Raw genomic sequence first — 17,429 nt, 5'->3', positions numbered from 1 at the left:
TTGCGCTCCTTCCTGGGCCCCAGAAGTGGCGCCGCAAAGCGCAAGGCGCACTTTCACAGTGTCACTTCCGCTGCGACACGTCTGGACGCTATGCGTCCAAGACGTCAAAATGGCGGCGGCCGTGCAGAACGGCTGCTGCCATTTTGTACACGCAGAGCGTGTACTAGGGTTAGGGGAGTGTGGAAGCGCTGCCCCTTCCTAACCCTAGTACGCGCTCTGTGCGTACTTTCTCGCGGTATGTAACCCGCCTTAGAATCAGAATCACAGAGTTGGAAGAGACCACAAGGGCCATCCAGTCCAACTCGCTACCATGCATGAACTCACAATAAAAGCACCCCCAAGAGATGGCCATCCAACCTTATTTTAAAGACCTCCAGAGAAGGAGACTTGTACATAGTGCAGGAGCTAAGCATGAATGGCAATCTTCTACTCATACTTTAGAAAAAGCTGACTAGCTTGAGACAGTTCAGTGAAATCCAGCCAATATCACTACGTATCCATAAAGCTGACTTATCCTGAAAGCACAGTCCTATGCATATTTTCTTGGGAGAAAATCCCAGCAGAATTCAGTAGCTATTGTTATGTTATATCTAAAATTAAGACGCCAAAAGAGTCTGATGCTAACACAATTCCAATTCACATGGTGAAGCTGGGATTTGCACTACTACTGTAATTGAGAGCACCTATTTAATGCGGGTTTTTTTTTCTTGGATTAATGTAGAATATTGCAGTGTGATAGTTTAAAAGGAGGAGTGTAACTTCCAACAGAGAACTGGAAAGTAAAATCTGTATGTATGTATATGGACAGATAGCTATGCCTTAGCTTCTATTTATGGCTCCTGGATATTCTATGTGTCTCAGCCCTCAATGCTAAAGGAGGTCCCAATAGTCTAAATCCGGCATTTTCAAGCTGCCACAAGGGATTTTAGTTTTCCCTGATGGTAAAAACTTCCAATCCTTACACTAGTCTTATGCTATACATGTCATGGAGTTTAAGTATATTTTTAAATGTTACAGCGTCTGCTTCTCCAGATGTTAGATTTTTCTGAGCCAGTTTTAAAAACGCTAGGGTTAATTTTAAAAATACTTGAAAAAAGACAGCTTGGGAGGGAGCATAATATTCCTTTGCAATACTCAATGAGAACATAAGCAGAAACAGCAACACGCAGCCATGGCAGGCCACACCCACACACATGCACTAATGAGATGTTCCTTTGCACCAATAAGAGTCAAATAAATCAATAAATCAAGTAAATAAAATAGAATGAGAAAATGCAATGGAAAGTAATTCCAGCAGACAGATAGGCGTCCAAAAAACATTGCAGAAATAATCCAGTTTGAGACTGCTTTAACTGCCCTGGCTTGGTGCTAGGGAATCGTGGGAATTGTAGTGGCATCAGAGCTCTCTGACAGAGGAGGCTGTCAATAAAACTACTACATTTCTAGGATTCCCTAGCACCGAGGCAGGGCAGTTAAAGAGGTCTCAGGCTGGGTTATTTCTGCAGTGTTTTGGCCCAGAGACAAGGGAGCAGAAGTGATCCTCTATGGAGAGCTACCAAGGTCCAAAACCCACTGCAAAAATAATCCAGTTTGAGACCTCTTTAATTACCCTGGCTCAGTACTAGGGAATCCTGGGAATTATAGTTTATTGTGGCACCAGAGCTCTCTGACACATAGGTTAAATGTCTCACAAAACTACAGTTCCCAGAACCCCCTAGCATTGAACCAGGGCAGTTAAAACAGTCTCAGGATGGATTATTTCTGTTGTTTTCTACTATAGGCAGAACAACCTGTCCCCAATGGCCCACTACTAACATCTAGTGTTCAAGCAACAACCTGTGAAAGAGGCTGTAAACACAAAAAATCATTATTATGAATGAAATGTGGTTTCATTAGTGACTATCAACTTCCTCCAAAAAGGGTAACAACCACTGTCAATGGCAATACCCTTCTCTTTACCACAATTTGTCTCCATCACAGATTCAGATGCACCCACCAGTCAGTGGTGGCCCAGTCATGTCTAATATGGGTCTATGGCATCCTGCACAAAAGGAACTGCCTTATACTGAGCCAAACCAATGGTTCAGATAAAATGCAGCATCTTGAAATAATAATAATAATAATAACCATCTAGGGGTAGCCATATAGCAAATCCAACAACATCCAAACAATGATACCTTTACTGGACCAACCAAAATGCACAATTACAAGTTGCAAGTTTTCGAAGTCACACTGGCTTCTTCTTCATCTGGCAAACAGGAGAAAAGAATTGAAGATGTTAGTCATAGGCCTGCATTTTCTGTTTCTGGCCTTAGTTCAGATGGTAGGGAGTGCTATCTGCAGGCTGGCACTCCTCCTTTGGCCATGCAGTCACTGGGAGATTTTCAAAGTCAAGGAAATTTAATGTCCATTGGCAATTCAAAGAAGGTGTTTCCTTGGAATCCAGCATGTCTCCTCCCTTTGTGAAGCCATTTGAAAACCTACCAGTGACTGCATGGCCAAAGGTGGAGGTGCCAGATAGCCCTCCCTACCAGAAGACCAGAAACAGAAAATGCAGGCCTACGGCTAACATCTGCAATTTATTTCTCCTGCTTGCCTGACGAAGAAACCAGTGTAATTTCCAAAGCCTGCAGCATGTGCTCTTTGGTTGGCCCCGTAAAAGTATCATTGTTTGGATGTTATTGGCAATGGTTCACTAGTTCAGTATCGTCGACACCAGGCTCTACTCTGAATGAGTAGTTCTTGCCCGGGATTATTCCTTTTTCCTCACTGGAGACCTGCATGTGTTTTTGTACCACTGAACCACATTAACTAACCCGGCGTCACTGAACGAGAGACAAGCAAACCTGGGGACCTTTTGGATCAAAGGGCAGAGTATAACTCCTCTACAAATAAAGAAGTAAGGATATAAATAAGGTACACAATACCGTGGGCAGCGTGGCTGGTGGCTCCCCAAGCTCCTTGGCGCCATTCTTGGAGGTCAGCTGTGCAAGGGAGAGCGTTAAGGAAGGCAGTGCTGGGGCTCTATTGGATTCAGAACAACAACAACAACAACACACAATACAATTCAGTACAACTGAACACACGAGGGGCCTGGCTGGGTAGAGCTGGGGAGGGCAACTGGGGCCTTCCATTACCTCTCCCTATAATTCCCATCAGCTCTGGCCAGATGGAAAGTGAAGCCCAAAAACCTCAGGAGGACATGTCCTCCTTTTCCCAGACACATCCTACATTTCAACCTTCTGCCCAGGAGGAGTTCCTAAATGCCCTCCGTTGTGAGCATAACCATGGGTGCATCCACACTGGAGACATAACCCGGTTTGGTATCGCTTTAACTTTAACTCGGGGGGCTCTGGTGCCCCAGCTCTGGGCCCACAACAAACTCCAACTCCCAGATTCCACAGCCTTGAGCCCGACAGAGAGTTACAGCGGTGCCAAACCGGGTTATGTCTCCAGTGCGGATGTCTCTTCCGCCTCTGGGCTTCATCCCCTTCCCCTCAGTGGAGAACATTCAGGATATTCTGCAGCCGCTTCACCAGCAGCGTCTTCCCGGCCCCAGAAGCCCCCAAAAGCAGGTACAAGGAGCCGCCGCCGCCGCCGCCTCGTCCCGCCGCCGTTGCCATGCCGACCGAGAGCGGGCCTTCCTCGACTCTCCCCAGTCCCCGCCCCCCGCCCGCTGTTCCGTGATTGGTGGAGGCGCTGCGGAACGTTCTGCCTCGTCGTCGGCACGCCCGCCAATCGCCTGCGCCTGGCGCCGGATGTCCCGCCCCGGAAGCCGGAAGTGGGGCCTAGGTTGCGGAAACGGCTTCGGGGCTGCGAAGAAGAGTCAGCGAAGGAGCTTGAGAAAGAGAGAGGGATCGAGAGGCGCCATGGGACGAGGAGGCGGCACCTTCGAGCGGCTTCTAGGTACCGGGCGGGGAGAGAGGCCCCGGGAAGCGCCCTCCGGCTCCGGCCTTGGTTTCCTTGCCCCGAGGCCGCGATCTCTGGGAGCGCCCCTCCTTCCCAGGGGCTTCGGGAGGCGGCTGCTTGCCTCTCCTCTCCGTCCCCCGCCGTCCTTTGTAACATCGGCGTCCTTGGGGCGGGGCTCACAGCACTCCCCTTCTGCCCTCCCAGACGTCGCCAGGCTGAAGCCTCCGCACCGCAGGATTAACCCTGGCTGACACCGCTTCAACTGCCAAGGCTCCGCGCCCGGGAAACCTGGGGTTTGACGTTTTGGGGAGCTGTACAGGGCCCGAACAGACAGACAAAATCAGGCTGCTTGGGGTCACTTTGGAGGTGTGTTGTTTAAATGACACACGCATCTTAAGAGGCCAGAGGCTGTGCCAAAGCTGCACTTCAGTCCTCAGGACTAGAGAGTGGCTTTGGCGTGGCTTCTGGCCTCTTAAGAGGCGTGTGTCATTTAAACAACACACCTCCAAAGTGACCCCAAGCAGCCTGATTTTGTCTGTCTGTTCAGGCCCATAGCCTCCTCTGGGTGCATCCACGCTTCAGAAAGCATCCTGTTTGAACCCGCTTTAACTTCCACAACTCAGTACTGTTTAACTCTTGGATGTGTAGTTTGGGGAGCTGTTTGGCCTTCTCTTGGGCTGCATGCACACTGGAGTGCTTTTTCACTTTAACTGCCATGGAGAAGGCTAAATGTCTCACAAGACTACAAGCCCCATAACCCCACAGCACTGAGCTGCGGCAGTTGGTGGTGGGTCGTTTTTGGCAGTGAGGATGTAGCCTCCTCAGGGGGCTCAGGTGCCCCAGCAAACTACTAATGTGTTATTGTTTTTTATTTAGAGCGGTTTACTAATGGTTAATTAGACATTTCCCTGCCCTCAGGTTTACAAATCCATAGGACGGATGGACCCCTGATAGTTAAAGCGGTGCCAAAGTGCATTCATTCTTCCGTCTGTAAGCTGGCTTGTCTAATGCCTTTGACCCTCACTGACCTCTGCCAGCCTTGCGTCCATCCAGAAAGGCAGCACTTCCCTTGGTTTTAGACTGGATATTTGCCAAAAAGAGAAATAAGATCTCGGGGAGTTTTTCAGTTATTTTTGTGTGTGTGAGAGAGAGAGAGAGAGACAGATGAAGGGCGTTTTTACTGAACAAGGGCTGAGATATTTGTTTATTGTGTAGCCTGACCCTGTTTAAATCACAGGAACGGATACTTCAGCCAACATATTTTATAGTGCTGATGACCTGATTGCTATACAGTGGTACCCCGGGATACGAAATCACCGCGTTACGAAATTTCCGGGATACGAAAAAATTAAATAGGAAAAAACTGTTTCGGGTTACTTTTTTTTTCGGCTTACGAAAAAAAATTTGGTGCTTTTCGGCGCTTTTTCGCACGAAATTGTGGCTTCCAGCGCTAGCGGCTATGGCTTTTTCGGGTTGCGAAATCTTTCGGGTTACGAATGGCGCCGCGGAACGAATTATATTCGTAACCCGGGGTACCACTGTACTAAAAGCAGGCTCTGCAAGCGAGTAACTACCAGGAAGTGCCAGGGCAAGTACTGCTGTCATCATACTGAGTCAAGAGAGAACATGATGAGGCATGAGGGCAAATGTCTGATGAAGTCAGCCATCTGATCTGGAATGCCAACAAACTAGCAGAAAGTAGGGGGTGGCTAGGCACAAAAGACAAGAGTGGCCATGAATTGTGAGCCTTCTTTCTCTTCTTTATACACTGCTCTCTGTGAATGTGGGATGTTACTCTGATCTAAGCAAGTTTTGCTCCAAGAACATTATAGTACAAATTATGTTAATGAAAGGAAGGCTTGGGAAAGTAAGGGTTGAGGTTATACAAACAAACAGAAAAATACATACAAAAGGAGACTTTGTTTTAGATGTAGAGCAAAAGAGATAACACCAAAGTCATTATGATATAGAGCAAATCTCGAAGGAGAAATCTGAGAGTGAGATTCTGGAGTGAAACAGTTCCAATCAGTTGTGGCAGCAACAACAACAAAGAAGAAGAAGAAGAAGACAGGATTTATTATAACAGTAGAAGAGTTCGGGAACAAGAATGTTAAGGTCTTTCATATCTTCATATCTGCATATCTTAGGCTCTTCCAGCGTTTGGAGACTCTGCAGTTAATAACAGTAGAAGTGTATCTCGCACAACGAAATTAACTGAACTCCTCTGTAATTTTTGGCCAGGAAATGTAAAAAAAAGGACCTTTTCTGTAGCTGATCCCCTCACCCCACCAATGCAAATACACATTGGACCAAGACTCTCTGCAGAAATAATCCAGTTTGAGACCACTATAGCTATCCTGGCTCAATGCTATGGAATTCTGTGACTTGTAGTTTTGTGACACATTTAGCCTTCTCTGTCAGAGAGCGCTGGTGTCACAATAAGCTACAATTGCCAGGATTCCCTAGCTCTGAGCCAGGACAGTTAAGCTGCTCTCAAACTGTATTATTTCTGTAGTGTATTTTGTACCATTGTAACAGTTGACTTGAAAGATCAGTGGTTATTTCAATGTTTTACAGATAAAGCTACCAGTCAGCTTCTTTTGGAGACAGACTGGGAGTCCATCCTACAGATTTGTGATATGATTCGCCAGGGTGACACTCAGTAAGTCCTGTTACCTATGCCAACCTTTGTGTTCTTCACTTTGTTGGCACACTATTTCTCCTCAATTAATATTTCCTTTGTGATTAGATAGGCATATGTGGTTCTCTCAGGATTATCTACTGAACATTATGACTGAGCAGGGATTTGAATCTGGATCTTTAGCAATAGCAAGTACATTTCTATACCACTTATCTGTGCACTTAAGCACTCCCTAAGCAGTTTACAAAGTGTAAGCTAATTGCCTCCAACAAGCTGGGTACTCATTTTAGGGACCTTGTGAGCTGGTATTGAACTCACAACCTTATCATTTGTGAGTGAGTGGCTGCAGTACAGGCATTTAACCACTGCGCCACCAGGGCTCTTTTTCTGCATCCAAATGCAACATTCTCTGCACTGCCATATACTGCCTGGAGCTTGTTCATCCAGAAATATCTTCAGATGAGTCGAATAACCAATCTGTATACTGAACCAGCTATAGAAATCAGGCAGCTTAGTATCTGAAGAATATACTGGTATATCCTGAGAAACTAAAAAAATTCCCTGTTCAAAAAAACAGCATTGTCAGGCCAATCTGTTGATGGCAGATATTCTAGAATTATGTCCCATGTTGATGGACTAGGGAAGAAATTCATCTGTGGATTTCAGTCATAAAAAATTAATGATCTGTTATTAACAAGTTGCAGCCCTAGCATAAGAGAAGAAGTCTTAGCTCAGATGTTCTGATTCTGTCATTGACCAAGAATGGATTTTTAGACAATATTGTGAAGCTAAGAAGGAATTAAGATGTTTCAAAGAGCTTTCTACAACTACTGAAAATGAAGGTGCTTAGTGAAGTGTATTTCTTCACTACTTTGCGATTTTTCACAGAACACTCATAGAAATACAGAATATGCCCTGACTTGAAGTAAATAATTTTGATTTGTTAATTAGCCAGTTATTTTAGATTACAGTAGTTAAACCACTGACTTTAACATCTTACATGATAGCAGTTGCTTCCTTTACTGATCTGTTAGTAGCTCAGCTGTTATTCGCTTTTCCTTTTTTGTCCAGGGCTAAATATGCTGTGAGTGCAATAAAGAAGAAAGTGAATGATAAGAATCCACATGTGGCTCTCTATGCACTGGAGGTAATGTGATGTGAATGCAAATACTTCAACACGTTGACATCTTCCTGGTCATAAAGACACAGTTGTCTTCCCTTGTGCCGCTAAGATTTGCCACCAGCATATTTTCCCCAGAGAATGACCAGACTTTAAGCTATCATAATTTAAGGGATGGAAGGTCCTTGAGAATTGGAAGTAGATTGTACATGCTTTTGTGTATTTCTTTTTTAGGTCTTGGAGTCTGTGGTAAAGAACTGTGGACAAACAGTCCATGATGAAGTGGCTAACAAACAGACCATGGAAGAGCTGAAGGAATTGCTGAAGGTAATTTGAACGCTGTGTGCTCTGTTATGGTACCAAAAGGTGCTTAAAAATAGATGAAGCAGTTTTGATATGCTTTTAAATACAGAATCTGTTCTCAGAGATTTGTGCAGTCACTGTAGACTTTTTATATTCACGTCGAGCAATTCAGAGGAATACATTAGGAAAAATAATGTTTATGAGCACCTCAGAGAAACTTTTGATGTGGCAAAGCACTGAGATGGCTAAGAAGTGAAAATGTCATTAGAAGAGTGAAAATATAGTGTATCAACCTTGCTGCTGCTTTCCCCCCTTAAGTTGTATTGTTTTATCACAGTAGGAACAATACAAAGCATGATCTTACAGAAGACTTGCCTTACAATTATTGAGCAAATGCAAACTAAATATTATGCTCTTTAAATTATTAAGTTCTGTTCATATCATATAAAAATATAATAAGACTTTGTTAATTAAGTCAGAAATGGACATACTTTCCCAGCTGGAGTAAATTTATGAAGAAAGCTCCCAGTACCATATTAATATACAGACACTGAGTTAAGAAGAAAAAGAGACAAACGGGTTGGATTTCTGGAACTGGATACGATGATCTGGATAATTAATTTGAGATTAATTTACCAAATTATATTTGTTTATGCTGTTTCTGAGAAGATTACGATTTTACTCCCACTGGGAGTGCTGTCTGATCTTGATAGATCTATCTCTACAGAGGCAGGTTGAAGCCAATGTTCGCAACAAGATCCTGTACCTAATCCAAGCATGGGCCCATGCCTTCCGCAACGAGCCCAAGTACAAGGTTGTCCAGGACACGTATCAGATCATGAAGGTAGAAGGTAAGGAAAGAGGCCATGGGGTAGGTGTCTAGGCTAGGGACTTGGAAGAAAAATCAAGGAGGCTTCTATCTCTCAGAGAACCTCTGCATGAAGTTATTGGTGTCCAGGTGCTAGTAACAATTCTAATAGCTGCATTTTCTAGAAGAGATAGTGTAATCTGATTTACTGGCCCTGCTGCTTAGCTTGTAAAATGGGGAAAGGCCCCTTATAAATCATATTGAGGAGCACTGGAACATCAGAACATAACATAGACCCATTACAGACGGGCGTAAAGTACGTCCTGGGGACGTACTAGGATTAGGGAAAGTGCGTGCCTTATGCAATCACCTAACCCTAATACGTCCCCAGGACGTACAAAATGGCAGCGCCCGTTCCACACGGGGGCCACCATTACGACGTCACAAACGCGCCACCTCCAAATGGGGCGCCGCGAATGTGACGTCCTTGCGCTGCGCGAGGGCGCACAGAGCGCCCTTTCTGCAGCGCTAAAAGGAGGTCTGAAACAGAGCTCCTTCTGTGATTTGTGTCGCTGGCGCAGCCTTTACACGGCTGCGCCAGCAACGCAAGGGAGAAAGGGGCCGAGTGCCCCTTTCTCCTCCTCCCCGCCGCCGTCGGGTGTCCTTGGGGCTTGAAGCCCCAAGGACATCCCTTCCCCACAGCCTGGAAAGCGGCAGATCAGGCCCCCGGAGGCTGCCGTTCTGGCAGCTGAGGCCCCGATCCGGCGGGGAAAGGAGTGCCTACGGGCCGCCTCAAAGGGGCGGTCTGTAATTCGCCATAGTTTTAAGCATGATGGGTATGGTGGTTGGAGGAATATGTGGGGAGATTATTTTGATGCAGTTCGTTTTATGATAGAGGTGGGGAAGTTATGGCTAGTTGTGGTTCACCTTTGGCTAGGATGGCTAGGGCTGGTGGGAAATGCAGTCCCCACAGCATCTTTGTTGTTATTGTGTGTCCTCAAGTCATTTCTGACTTATGGTAACCCTAAGGGAAACCTATCAGGGGTCATCTAAACAGGCATATATTGCGCACCTTTTGTTTAAAGGAGGAGTGGTGGCTGATGTTTACCTAGTTTATCAGCACCATAGGAATAAGCTCTAATGTAGGTGTAGACATAGGATGAAATGGCTTTTCCAAAAGTCCCCAGAAGCAGCAAGTTATGTTTAAAATAGGTTTCAGGAGCAATTTGCACCATTTAACATATTTTAAAAATCCCCCTGCAAAAAACCAAAAAACCCCAGCCTCTCTAGGTTATTTTTTATTCCTTTTTTGGCATGCTTGGGTAGCCTGTGTGGTCCCAGGGGCTGAAAATTTTAACTGCAGCCTGATACAGTTGAATGACTGCCAAAGCTGAAGAGAATGTGCTTCTGTCAGTTGTGATACTATGGCAGTTCATGCTACATTGTGGCCAAGAGATTAGTTGGACTGTATTTTGGAGGGTCCTGTGGACTGAATCAAACATTATTGCCTCATATACTGTACCATGATCTGGCATATGGTTTTTTGCTGTAAAGGGGGTCAAATAATAGCTTTAATGCATTGTATCCAAGAACCAGTGTTCAGATAGAGCTTACACCACTTGACAGGTTTGACACAGTTCACACAGGCACTGGAGTCCAGAAGAGTAACAACATCAATCTTATCTGCAGGTCATGTTTTCCCAGAATTCAAAGAGAGTGATGCCATGTTTGCAGCAGAAAGGGTAAGTGTCCCAGTTGGGAAAGGGCCATACCTTAAACAGGGAAATGATTCTGACTTTTCTATGGTAATTGTAATCTGCCTTGATACTACTTCTACTGTTCAGAATAATAGCTGATTCTGTCTCTGATGACCTAAAGCCAGGTAGGCAAGAGACAGCAAAAATAGCATATACCACACTCTATCTGTACATTTAGGGACATAATAAATAATAATATAATAATAAAACTTTATTTATATCTCACTTCTCTATTACAAACAACAATTTTTGACATAGAAATGAGGAATATGAGAACTTTTCTAATAACTCCCTTCCCTCTCCAACCCCCTTCCATTACTTCACACCTCTTGTCCTATGTGCATTTGATGAAGTAGACTTAGTCTATGAATACTTATGCTGTCAACTTCTTTCTTTCTCTCAGTTAGTGTCAAAGGTGCCTCAAGATCTGTTTGCATACCTATCCAGCCTAAGACACCTGTATCTTTAAATTGTACTCCTGTCCTGGTAGTCATTAGTTACAAGGCATATAAGTTCAGAAAAGAATCCATTAGTCCTTCCTTAGTATATTCAATGTCTGTCAAAAATTCCTGATTAGCAAAGCAAATTTGCACTACCCATTTGTTATCATGAATGTTTGTGCCTGCATTTTCCTATCTGATCCATTCCAACATGTCAGTGCTCTTGGGAATACTCTTTGCACCTTTTGGATCATCCCAAAACTTACTCATACCCTTTTTATTTCCTAAGAACTACTCTATTTCTATGTGGCAGGCTCCTGACTGGGTGGACGCAGAAGAGTGCCACCGGTGCAGAGTCCAGTTTGGGGTGGTGACTCGCAAGGTGAGTGTTACAGCTTCCTATTCCAGTCCTGGGCTCTCCTGTTGTAATAACACAGAGCTATCAAGTGGAGAGCATATGGATGCAGGAACTTCATTTTGAGTATTTTCTCCTCTTAGTGGATGTCTGTTCGGCATGACTAGCTGCCATCTTTGACCTGTCCTCTGTTTTCACAGCATCACTGTAGGGCGTGTGGGCAGATTTTCTGTGGGAAGTGCTCTTCTAAGTATTCCACCATCCCCAAGTTTGGCATAGAGAAGGAAGTGCGGGTGTGTGAGCCTTGCTATGAACATCTCAACAAGTAAGAATTGGAATGTGGCTAATCAAAGAGGATGGGTTACTGGTACCGAAACTCTGGGGAAGGTGTTTTGGCAGCCTTTTCTACAGGTGTGAGATCTGGTGTGAGTCATTCCTAAAATAGCTTCTCCATCTGTCTGTTCTGTGGAGTGCAGTTTCCAGAGCAAGAGCTTAATTGGCTTATTAAAAATCACTTTGCCATGGTTTTGCAGCAGCAGCTGCTGAGCCTTCCCTCCTTCCCTGCTCCACCTTATTAGGAAGGTAAGTCAGCAGTAATTATGACCCTGGCCTTAATGTCCCCACAGGAAAGCAGAAGGCAAAGGGACTGCTAGCACAGAGCTTCCTCCTGAGTACCTGACCAGCCCTCTCTCCCAGCAGTCCCAGGTAAGCACTTGCCTGAGAGGGGGAGAAATGGGTCTCTTGCTATAGCAGTCAACTTTTCATCCTCCTTACATGACTATTCCTTGCTGTTTCCATAGTTGCCTCCAAAGCGTGATGAAACTGCCCTGCAGGAGGAGGAGGAGTTGCAGCTGGCAATTGCATTGTCCCAGTCAGAGGCTGAGGAGAAGGAAAGGATGGTTTGTGGCTTTATCATGGTGGGGGATTTCAATTACATAAGCTCTGTGGGCCTCCCATGGCTAGCCACCTTGTGCTATCCAAAGAGCTTTCCTAGCTCAGTGTTTGGTGTAAATAAAGACTCCCCCATATCCTGTGATAGCATTAGTTTCCTTCTGTGAGACAACTCATACTGAAGTCCACTCTCCCATGGCTTTAAGGCAAAAACAAAAAAAAAAAAGACTTCATTACTGGATAAAGCTATTCCTGATGGTCACCCAACTTTTTGTCACTGACCCAGAAACCAATTCCAGATATCATACAAATAAAATGTAACTTGTATAACTAAGACATCTTACTAATTTTCAGATATAGTTATATCTGGTTGAGAGCTATAAAGTCCATGCTGATACATCGCTAATCACGCACATACCTATATCATAGAGATTTGTCTAAACTTGGAAGGTATACTATTAACTGTTAAGTGGGCATAACTGATACTCCATTTCCTACCAGTTTCTTTTATGTTACAAAGATCTATTGTGCAAATTGGGAGATTAAAAAAATCTTTGTATTACCCTGTCTTGCTTTTCCTCTGCAGAGACAAAAAAGCACATTTTCCACATATCCCAAGGCGGAGCCAACACCAATTACTTCTTCAGCCCCTCCAGTTACCACCCTCTATTCCTCACCTGTGGTAAGTGTTCAGCACAGGAAACACCCAGAACTTGGTGGGAGTCACAAGATCAGAGTTTCCAGTTGCTATTTAGATTCACATCACTGATGAAAAGTTTGTAGTGCTCATCAAAGTTCCCTGGATCCATAGAATTAGTATAGGTTTTGAACTTGCATCCCTACTTGAGCATCTCCCCTTTTGCCTCTTAGTCCTTATGCCTACAAACTCAAAACAGGCAGAATTTTCAAGTTTATACTCTTATGATTGATGGGTGGGTGAGGAGCCAGTCTTTGCTGAACGTGAGATGAGTCTGGTATGTGTTTCATTTCAGAACTCATCTGCACCTCTAGCTGAGGACATTGACCCTGAGGTAAGAACACCTTCACCCATTCAGCCTTCTCAGGCCAGATTGTCACAGGTCTTTGTGAGGTCTTGGCTGCTGACATTTGAGTTGCTTTTTGTTTCCCACTACCTTCTAACAGTTGGCTCGGTACCTGAACCGTAACTACTGGGAAAAGAAGCAAGAGGAGGTGCGCAAGAGCCCTACCCCTTCAGCCCCACTGTCTATGGGGGAGCCAGCAGCTCAGTCTACTGAGGTCCAGCCTGCCCCACTCAGTGTAGTGGAGGTAAGACCTTCCACTCCTGAATTTCCACAGGTGTCACTTAGTGACGGGATTGAAATAGTGCCACTTGGTGAGCTACTGTTGTTCTTTTCTTCCGTGGGAGCAGCCAGCTTAAAAAGAAGCCGAGCTCAGGATTTTCTTGCATATGTTTGGGGAGGAGGAAATTTGAAAGTGATGTATATCTCTTTGAGAAATAAAGCAGAAGAGCTGAGAGTGGTAATCCATAATAAAGAAGCAGTCCCAGAATTAAAAACTGAGTTTAGCTGAACTAAGAATTGGTCCTTCAAGTACTTGCTTTCCAATCCCTCCTCAGCAGCAGTACCAAAATGGTGAGACAGATGAGAGCCATGAGCAGTTCCTGAAGGCTTTGCAGAATGCTGTAACCACCTTCGTCAACCGCATGAAGAGCAACCACCTACGGGGCCGGAGCATTACCAATGACTCAGCAGTGCTCTCGCTCTTCCAGTCCATCAACAGCATGCATCCCCAACTCTTGGAGCTTCTGAATCAGCTGGATGAGCGCCGCTGTATGTTCCCAGAACCTCAGGACCCTGACATGGTTTGAAACCTGGGGGGAGGGGTGTGCAGCAATGTTAGGATCCCCCTCTCTCCCTGTTGAATCATAGTCAGCTATGTGACATTCTTAAGTACTTCTGCTGGTACAAAACATTCCCTTTGCCACCCCAACGTCTTCCAGCCTTTGGCTGTTGCTGAGAATTCCACACCTGTTTTTATCCTGGTGGGAGCTGCATATCCTGGCAATCTCAGAGATGTGACTGAAGCAGGCCATTGATGAAAAGCTTGATAGTACCTTTCTCTTACCTCATCCCAGTGTATTATGAGGGACTTCAAGATAAGCTTGCCCAGATCCGAGATGCCCGGGGAGCCCTGAATGCTCTGCGGGAGGAACACAGAGAGAAGCTGCGCCGTGCTGCTGAGGAGGCAGAGCGACAGCGTCAGATCCAGCTGGCTCAGAAACTGGAGATTATGCGGCAGAAGAAACAGGTAAGTCTTCCACTGGCTTGTGTGACTGGATAAGCTAAGTATCCCCTTCACCACCTCTTGAAAATAGTTGGCAAGTGGCAGAGTTCAGCACAGCTTAAAGTATAGTGGCCCCATGGGCGAATCCCCCATGTGTGTGTGTTTTAACTTGTAGGAATACCTGGAGATGCAGCGGCAGTTAGCTATCCAGCGCCTTCAGGAACAGGAAAAGGAGCGCCAGATGCGGTTAGAGCAACAGAAGCAAACAATTCAGATGCGGGCGCAAATGCCTGCTTTCTCTCTGCCTTATGCTCAGGTAGGAGAAATGGAGGGACCAGGGACTTCTCTCCTATTTCACTGCTCTATTAACTTGGCACAGGCAGTAGTCAAGGCAGACTCTCAGCTCCCTGACCCTGCTTCTTGTCTTCTTAGCTACAGGCCATGCCTCCTGCCAGTGGAGTGATCTACCAACCATCAGGCCCCACAAGCTTCCCAGGCACCTTCAGCCCAGCAAGCTCAGTGGAGGGCTCACCTATGCATACAGTCTATATGAGCCAACCCACTCAGGGCAGCGCTGGGCCCTACACTGCCATGCCTGTGGCAGGAACAGGTAAGGGCAACAGGGAAACAGTCAGAGGAGTTGGGATGTGTGGCCACTGTATTTAGACAAAGACTCTGAAAGTGGATATTAAGTTAGCATATGGACTAATAAGCTGATCCTAGAACACTCCTTTCCCTGTGTTTCAGATCCCAACATGGTGAGCACCTACATGTACTCAGCTGGAACTAACAGTGCACAGACAGCTCCACAAGGGCAGGCAGTGCCCACTACAAATCCTGCCTATTCCTCCTACCAGCCTACTCCCACCCAGGGCTATCAGGCAAGTTCATACCCACAAGTCCTTTCCCTCACAATCATGGGATTAGATTGTTGTGAAGAGAAGGGTGTGCACTAGCCAATGTAGTTAAATAGTGTTGGACTGGGAATGGGTAAACCTTGCTTCTAATTCCTATCCATTCATTAAGCTCACTTGAGTCAATCTCATAGTCGTAGTCTAACCTTCTTCACAGGGCTGCGAGGATCAAATAGGAAAAACTATGTACATTGCCTAGAGCTCCATGGATGAGAGCCTGGGGTGTAATGCACTTTGCTACCTTGTGAGAAGCAAAGGTTTCTGGCCTTGCATAACCCTTTGCCATTGTGTTGAAGTTGTGTATACTTTCCCTTCAAATGCAAAAAGTTAGAATCTGTTTGCTGCCATTTGCTCCTTTGCATCTTTGCCCATTCCTGCCCTCTTTGCTTCACAGAATGCAGCGGCTCCTTCCCAAAACCAGAACATCCCTACCATGACGCAGGCTCCTCCACAATCTGGTGGCACAATGGGCTACATGGGCAATCAGTCAGTTTCTATGGGCTACCAGCCCTACAACATGCAGGTAAGGAACCATTCTTCTGTGCTTCAAGGATGTTTAAAGGTAGCTAGCCAGCAAAAAGGATTTGCAGGGAACTCCGAGTTGCATGTGCATATGTGTCAGAGCCAGTGTATTATAGTGGTTTAAGCATTGAACTAAAACTTGGGGAGACCAGTATTCAAATCCCAAGTCAGCTGTGGAAACCGACTGGATGACCTTGGACAGGTCACACAAACTCACCCTAACAGGAGGGCAATGGCAAATCCCCTATGGATAAATCCTGCCAGGAGAATCTGTGATAGGTTTGTTCAGTCTGGGATGACATGGACTTGTGAGATTTCGCAAACACTGACATTCCCCCCCCCCCCCCCCCCATAGAACCTTATGTCAACACTCCCTGGCCAGGAACCAGGCTTGAGTAGCTTGCCACCCCAGCAGCCTTACATGTCAGGACAACAGCCAATGTATCAGCAGGTGAGTCTTTGACCAACTTCAGGGGAATGAATTTTATGTTCTGGTTCAATAGCAGGCTGGGCTGATGCCCTGGCAACCCTCAGCTCAATGTTAATAGGCTGTTGGTCTCTCTACTGACCTCTTGCTAATGGGAGAATTTTGCCAAAGTGACCTACTTCCTAACCTCCCTGTTTGTCTCCTTGCAGATGGCACCTCCTGGAGGGCCTCCACAGCAGCAGCCTCCCCCTCAGCAGGCTTCTGCCCAGGTGCAGCAGGCACAAGGGGGCAGTGGAGAGGCTCAGCTAATTTCCTTTGATTAATCTTTGTCTTATCATGCAAGGGAGGGATGGGTTTCTAAGACATTGTTAACACTATCATCTATTTGTCACTGCTGTACTTGCTACACCTTGCACCATCCCCACAGTGAGGAAAGGAGAAATGAGCCCCTGCCCCAGGTTGTCTCATACTAGCTATCAGAAACAACAACACACACCTGCCATCTATAATGCTACTAAGAGAACCCCTGGGTAGGAGCCTGGGACTGTTGTGTTCAAATTCTCCTCCACATTATTCCTTGGCTGGGGAGAGGGCTTGTCCCTTTTAACTCAACATTAGATGGAGAGCAGAGCAGATCTGTTAACATGTGACATTGCAGGAAGCTTTTCCCTTGTGGGAAGCAGCATTTAAGCATACTCCACTACCAGAGCAAACAGGGTCCAACCCAGAGCATGACCTGGGCCTGCATTCCTGTCCTCCCCCACATTTTACAGTTGTATCTTGCCAATCAAGTGGTCTTCATTCTGCCCACCCCCAAATCAAGTCCCCCCGTGCCCCCCTCAATACCTTTTGAGAATCCATTACTTTCAACACAGTATATCCCAGGCCCATATCTTCCCATTCCACCCCTCTTCTATGCCACTTATCTTCACTGCTTATAAAGACTCGTCTCTCGTACTTAGTGGCTGGTGTAGACAGAATGGAACCAGTGACAATTAAAGTAATTTAAAACTATTTCAGTCTGTGTTTCCTTTTATTCTATGTGTTAAACTTTTTGCCTGTTCATGGGGAGGCACT

The 17,429-nt window shown here is 45.6% G+C and overlaps 1 protein-coding gene across 5 annotated transcripts; it reads left to right on the top strand.

Moving 5' to 3' along the window:
- Window positions 1-3,751: 3,751 nt before the first annotated feature.
- HGS (hepatocyte growth factor-regulated tyrosine kinase substrate) lies at window positions 3,752-17,366 on the top strand. 5 transcript variants are annotated; one of them, XM_042452437.1, is made up of 21 exons: window positions 3,752-3,906; window positions 6,487-6,571; window positions 7,622-7,697; window positions 7,905-7,997; window positions 8,701-8,824; window positions 10,471-10,523; window positions 11,268-11,360; window positions 11,534-11,658; window positions 11,960-12,038; window positions 12,134-12,223; window positions 12,811-12,906; window positions 13,217-13,255; window positions 13,368-13,511; window positions 13,822-14,035; window positions 14,341-14,513; window positions 14,665-14,805; window positions 14,922-15,099; window positions 15,237-15,370; window positions 15,798-15,926; window positions 16,281-16,376; window positions 16,562-17,366. In XM_042452437.1, exons 1-21 carry the CDS (start codon window positions 3,759-3,761, stop codon window positions 16,673-16,675), a joined length of 2,424 nt encoding a protein of 807 aa, XP_042308371.1. In that variant the 5' UTR covers window positions 3,752-3,758; the 3' UTR covers window positions 16,676-17,366. The 5 variants fall into 5 exon arrangements, with proteins under 5 accessions (XP_042308371.1, XP_042308370.1, XP_042308373.1 ...); XM_042452436.1 differs by having other exon boundaries at window positions 12,134-12,232; window positions 13,825-14,035; XM_042452439.1 differs by having other exon boundaries at window positions 3,753-3,906; window positions 11,292-11,360; window positions 12,134-12,232; window positions 13,825-14,035.
- The last annotated feature ends 63 nt before the right edge of the window (window positions 17,367-17,429 follow it).

The sequence above is a fragment of the Sceloporus undulatus genome, chromosome 2, assembly GCF_019175285.1.
Source record: "Sceloporus undulatus isolate JIND9_A2432 ecotype Alabama chromosome 2, SceUnd_v1.1, whole genome shotgun sequence".
NCBI classification, from domain to species: domain Eukaryota; kingdom Metazoa; phylum Chordata; class Lepidosauria; order Squamata; family Phrynosomatidae; genus Sceloporus; species Sceloporus undulatus.
The sequence above is the reverse complement of the archived record's forward strand: the minus strand, read 5'-3'. Positions and strand labels throughout refer to the sequence as shown.